This window comes from Kogia breviceps, chromosome 4, assembly GCF_026419965.1.
Source record: "Kogia breviceps isolate mKogBre1 chromosome 4, mKogBre1 haplotype 1, whole genome shotgun sequence".
In the NCBI taxonomy this organism is placed as follows: domain Eukaryota; kingdom Metazoa; phylum Chordata; class Mammalia; order Artiodactyla; family Physeteridae; genus Kogia; species Kogia breviceps.
This window is the reverse complement of record NC_081313.1, coordinates 168,825,282-168,831,467: the sequence shown is the minus strand read 5'-3', so window position 1 is coordinate 168,831,467 and position 6,186 is coordinate 168,825,282. Positions and strand designations below refer to the sequence as shown.

Genomic DNA, 6,186 nt, shown 5'->3' with positions numbered 1-6,186 from the left:
AGTCTTGGCCTGCACACTTGGCTTTTCTGTTCGTGTGAGATCAGGACACACATCTTGCCTGGTGGAGGAAGGCCTCTACTACTTACGTCTAACCAACGCTGTGGGTGGGCATGTGTGAGACTTTGAAAGCCGGTTGGGCATCTCCTGGGATGAGAGCACCTCCTCTTTAAACTTTTTATAAATTAGTTTAAAAAAAACCCAGTAAGTTAGTTTCTAAAAGTGATGTAAGCTGGATGAAAAAAAAAAAGTTCAGACTGTGCAAGAACTTACAAAGTAAAGTGGGAGGCCCTTCCCCACCCACAGTTGTGTCATGATACCTATGTCAGTCCTTGAAAGGGTTGAATACAATTGCCACAAAGGGATCTTTTACTAACACTTGTGAGCACACCCCTTTACGTAAGCAATTTTACTGCCTCTCTCAGAGGCGGAGCATTGGATGTTAATGAAGTTGGCAAATGAGGGTAAAATATGGCTTTGGTACATGCGGTGAGGGAAGCTATGGGATCCAGGAGAGATGTCCTGGGGCCCTGCCTTAGTTTGGAGGGCAGGCAGGCATCCCTGAGGGTGACACTGAAATGAGCCCCACAACTGGAGTGCACATTAATCAGAGCTTTATGTACTTCATATATGGAGTTTATCAGTGCATCATGAACCTTGTCCCATGTGGCAGCAAATTCTGCATGAGGCCCATTTTTGGAGGAGTTGTTAAAACATTTTATCATGGAGAATTCTAACCACACTAAAGTGGAATAGTAAAATGAACCATCATCTACTCATCAGTTACAAACTCGTGACCAATCTCTTCAGCTATAAGCCCTCCATGCCCTCTTTCCTCCATGTGAATTACGGTGAAGCACATCCTGGTCATCAGATCAATTAATATCTTAATGTTTCAGCATATTTCTCTGAAGGATATGGAGTCTAAAAAGTGACATCGTTAAACTAAAGAAATGGGCAATTGCTTAATATCAAAAAGTGAGCAGGGGCTTCCCTGGTGGCGCAGTGGTTGAGAATCCGCCTGCCGATGCAGGAGTCACGGGTTCGTGCCCTGGTCCGGGAAGATCCCACATGCCGCGGAGCAACTACGCCCGTGAGCCATGGCTGCTAGGCCTGTGCGTCCGGAGCCTGTGCTCCGCAACGGGAGAGGCCACAACAGTGAGAGGCCCGCATACCGCAAAAAAAAAAAAAAAAAAAAAGTGAGCAGCAGCATACTTTTCTTTTTTACGTTTAAAAAAAATTTTGGCCATGTGGTGTGACATGCAGGATCTTAGCATGCGGGAACTTAATTCCTTGACCAGGGATCGAACCCGTGCCCTCTACATTGGGAGCACGGAGTCGTAACTACTGGACCACCAGGGAAGTCCCAGTAGCAGTATAAGTAACACACACACAAAAATGTAAAAGTCATACAGCTTGAATTTTCACAAGCACGATTGAGTATGATTTTCAGCGTCTGCAGCTCTGTCATCTCTCAGAAGTTATGAAATGTCTCTGACGGTGTATTCCACACATCCCAGTGAGGGTGCTGAGGACAGAGTTGGAGCCTGGCTGGGCTACTTAGTGCAGGATCTCTGAAGTCCAGAAGAAACCGAGAGGGGTTTAGAGGAGTAGTTCCAGCTTTGACACTTAAGTGTCAAGGACCCTGAGCAAGTCATGAATTCCAAGCTCAGTTTTCTCATCTTTTAAGAGGGAGTTTAAAAAAAAAACTTACAGATATGAGGGGGCATTTGAAATGATAATACAAATATAGTTATTAAGTACATAATATAAACATGCTATATACTTGTTATCATTATGTAACCGTGGATAACAAAATGTAACATTTCTTTAGAGCACCTGGCACCGGACTGAATTATTTGCATACGTTATCGCACGTATTTGAACGTGTGCCCAGTATCTTGTTTGGCGCTTAGTTTTTTTAATTTTCATTCCAACATGGTTTTCCCGTATTCGTTTTCGAGCTTAAGGCCAGAGAAGTTAGGAAAGAGCGTAGGTTGGCACAGCACCCCCATGGCAGATCCGGGATTGGAGGTGTGCCGTTAGATCCGGCTCCCTCCTGCCGGCCTCTAGGGCACAGGCCCTTCTCCAGCCTGGCTGCTCTTGGGCCTCAGATCGTTCCGTAGCGCACAGCCCCGCCCCTTCGAACTCCACAGGATTCCACCTCCAGGCTGTCTCCTCTGAGCCAATCACCGTGGTCTCGGGATAACGGGAGGCGGGAGTAGGGCGGGGCTCTAACGAGATTGACAGAACCTTCAGCCACTGGCATAAGGACACTTCGAGATGGACAGCGGGGCTATCCAACAGGCGTGAAGCCAGGGTCCGGAGCGAGCCAATGCGGTCGGGAGGCGGGGCTCAGTTGTGTGTAGAAGGAGCCCGGGGGATTGTCGCCGCTTTCGCGGCCTCTGACGCGTGGAGCAGCTGTTTGGGTCTTCGGGTGCAGTCGCTACTGCCATGAGCTATACAGGTGGGCCTGGCAGGGTGGTGTGGGGTCGGGTCCCGGTGGGGAGGGACAGGGATGTACCAGAGCCCCGCCAGGCTCGTCCATGCTTCCCCCGGGGCTTGGACACTGCCCTCTTTGCGGTCACAAAATGGCGCCGCAGGCCCGTCGCCTCAGTTTCGCGCCCCTCACGCCTAGGCGTCTCAGTTCTCTGTGCTGGCAACCTTGGATCCCGGCTCCCGGGCGCCAGAAGTCTTGGCTTCTGTCGTCTGTGTCCGTGGGCCTTAGCCTCGGCGCCTGAGTTCTCTCTTCTGTCCCTGGCCCAGCCCCCTGGGTCCTCGACGCCTCACGTCGCCCTTTCTCAGGCCTCGGCCCTTCAGATCAGTCTGCTGACTCGGCTCCGGTCGCCATTGCCATACTGTTCCCCGCGCAGTTCCCGTGCAGATGCCGCAGCTGCCCGTACCATCCATCCCCCGCTTTTATCTGCCTCAGGCTGGGAGAGGCGCCAGGCCCGGGGGGGGATGAGTAAATCAATATACGAAGCGTTTGGGCTGAGTGGGAATCTCGCGTCCTTAGGGATTGAGCCTGAGCCTTGTGGGGAATGGCTAGCTTCCACGTCGACTCATTCCACACCTGTCAAATTCATCGTGTCGGGGTTGAATAGACACTGCAATACTGACAAGAGCTCCTCAAGCGTTTTATAGAGAAGGGCAGACCATAATTGGCAAACATAGTGTGTATCGTGGGGTGGTCAGTACCTTGAGGGGGGTCGTTGTATTACATGGGACGGTTGGGGACCTCTGAAGAGGAGACATTTGAGCAGAGACCTGAATGGAATGAGGGAGTTAAGGAGACCTGAATGGAATGAGGGAGTTAAGGATATCAGGGGGCCCTCGACATAAAGACGCAGTGGCAGGAACTGCCTGACTTGTTAAAAGATCAGCCAAGGAGATCAGTGGGACTTGAGCTAAGGGGAGAGGGGGGATGATGAGATTAGAGAAGGGGCCATAGGATATGCTTGGGTGATTGCAGATCATCCCTGGATGAATTCAAAGGCTGCCTGGGTTTGCCTTGGGAATAACCGATGAGGCTTCTCAGCCAAGAGCCTCCCTTGTAATAGGGGTATTACAGGCATGAGTGTGTGTGGTTGCTGGGTAACCTGCATTCTATTTGGAATGTTTTTAGGACTGGAACCTGAGCCTCTGGGGCTGCTCTATAGGCTGCTTTATGTTGGCCTAGACAAGAAGGTAGTGTTAGCCCTCCAGGTCAGGAGCTTGGCAAGAACTCCAGTTTTTAAAGGAACCATCCCTTAGCCCAGTGGTTCTCAACCGGGGGCAATTTTGCCCTCCAGGGGACACTGGCAATGTTCGGAGGCATTTTTGGTTTTCACTTCTTGGGGTGGGAGTGCTACTAGTGCGTCTAGTGGATAGAGACCAGGAATGCTGCTAAACATCCTACAGTGCACAGGATGGCTCCACCGGAAAGAATTATCTGGCCCCAAACATCAGTAGTGCCAGGGTTGAGCAACCCTGCCCTAGCCTTTGTGTATCCTTCCTGGTTCAGGAGGAAAGTCAGTAGAGTTGTTACTGACATATCTGGAATTGAGATTTGATCCTTTTCACCAAATCTTATTGAGAACTGGAAGACAGTTCTGTGGTTATCAGGGGCAGGATTGCTGAAGAAACCAGGGATAAATGGTGGGGGGCTGTAGGGTAGCTTAATAATGGACCATTTGTTTTTTGTAGACAAGGAAACTGAGTTTAGAGAGGTCACAAATGGCCAATTCTGAATTTCAGCTCCACATCTTATAGGCTGTAATTCTGGGTTTGAGTGGGCACTGAGGTAGCCAAGGTAATGAGGTAATGATTAGTTTTTCTTGATCTTGATTAACTGAAAACCACAGTAGCTTTATAATGTGAGTCTTTCCCTTTTAAGAAGCAGACCACCGAAGTCAGAGGCATGTAGGGACTTCCCTGGCGGTCCAGTGGTTAAGACTCCATGCTTGCACTGCAGGGGGCATGGGTTCAGTCCCGGATTAGGGAACTAAGACCCTACATGCCTATCAGTGCAGCCAAAAATAAATAAATAAACAAATGAATAAAGTCAGAGGCATTTTATGTCACATTTCAGACAACTGTTTGCATGTAAGGAGAACTTCTGGAGGCCTTGAAACAAATGTTACCATTATTAGTAAGCATAGAAGGTGATTAAATTAATTTATCTTTTTGATAACTTGTCCATTTTTTTTTTTTTTTTTAAATTCTAGTCATTTATTTATTTATTTATTATTATTATTTTTTGTGGTACGCGGGCCTCTCACTGTTGTGGCCTCTCCCGTTGCGGAGCACAGGCTCCGGAGGCTCCAGACGCGCAGACTCAAAGCCATGGCTCACGGGCCCAGCCGCTCCGCGGCATGTGGGATCCTCCCGGCCGGGGCACGAACCCGCGTCCCCTGCATCGGCAGGAGGACTCTCAACCACTGCGCCACCAGGGAAGCCCAACTTGTCCATTTTTTGAACCTAGTTTCTTTATGTGTACTTGAGAAAGAATGCTCCATCTCTAGCACTGAGGGGGGGAGATTGGAGCAGTGGAAAAACAGGACAAAAATCCAGAATCAGGTCTTCAAACAAAGGTCTGAAATGCGCTACCAATCTTTTTATAGGAACATTTATCACCTCACATATTTTCTGTGTGTTAGGAATGCACAGGTGGTTTAGCTGGATGGTTCTGGCTTGGGATTTCTCATGAGGTTACATCTTGGATGTTAGTTGGGACTGTAATCATCTGAAGGCTTGACTCAGGCTGAAGGTGACTCAAACGCATGTGGCTGACAGGTTTGTGCTGGCTGTTGGTTCCTATACCATCTGGACCTCTCCACAGGCTTACTAGAGGGTACTCACTCTATGCTGGCTAATTTCCCCCAGAGTGAATGATCTAAGAGAGAGCAAGGTGGAAGTCTCAGAAGTCACACTCACTCATTTTTGCAATATCTTTTTGGTTACACTGGCTATCTCTATTAGTTTGGGAAGAGACAACATAATGTCTGGAGGCAAGAATCATTGGAGGCCATCTTGGAGGCTGGTTATCACCAAATGGTAAAGGTTGGGGGCAACCTAACCCAGTTCCAATTGTCCTGTAATTTTTGTCACTTAATATCATTTCTTCAAAGAATCCCCTTCTAAAAAAAAGAAGGAAAAGAATAAAACTAAGAAGCTTTGTGTATTTTTGAGCAAAAAAGATGTCAGAGAGGCCGGCAAAGAGGGAGGGGCTGTGATACAGAGTTATAAATCCATGGTCTGACCTTTCACTTTATATGACCAAAAACTTGCTTATTTAATTTTATTTTTTCACTCAGAGCTTATTTTATTTTTTTACTCAGAGCTTATCAAGCTGGTAAATTGAACTAAGAAGAGAACAATATCTCAGCCAGATGAGAATTTGTTCATAATTGGAGCATAACTGGCTAAGGAAGGTCCTGCCCTGGAGACAGTATTGTGGAAAAGAATATTAATGTGGGGAGGACAGAACTAGAGCAGTTTGCCATTGAGCTCTGAAGGTTTGATGGATTGTCTTTCCTTTCTCCCAGGGAACAATCAGGCCCCCTCTCCCCTGAATATACATAGATCTTTTGCTCCGTGGCTTTCGTGTACTGGGTTCCAGTATGTATTTCTGTTAGCTTGTGGTAGGTTCCAGTTGCAGCTGCATACCAACCACATTACCTCAAGTCTGGAGCCATTTTGTCAGTGGCA

The 6,186-nt window shown here is 47.9% G+C and overlaps 1 protein-coding gene across 2 annotated transcripts in view; it reads left to right on the top strand.

The window, feature by feature from the left end:
* The first annotated feature begins 2,347 nt into the window (after window positions 1-2,347).
* The window catches only part of AKAP8L (A-kinase anchoring protein 8 like), a 29,206-nt gene continuing 25,367 nt past the window's right edge, over window positions 2,348-6,186 (top strand). The window contains exon 1 of one of the 2 annotated variants that reach the window (XM_059063222.2): window positions 2,348-2,464. In XM_059063222.2, the coding sequence (XP_058919205.1) occupies window positions 2,452-2,464 (13 nt within the window). In that variant the 5' untranslated portion in view covers window positions 2,348-2,451. The remainder of the gene's footprint in view (window positions 2,465-6,186) is intronic. The other variant, XM_059063223.2, reaches the window with a different exon arrangement.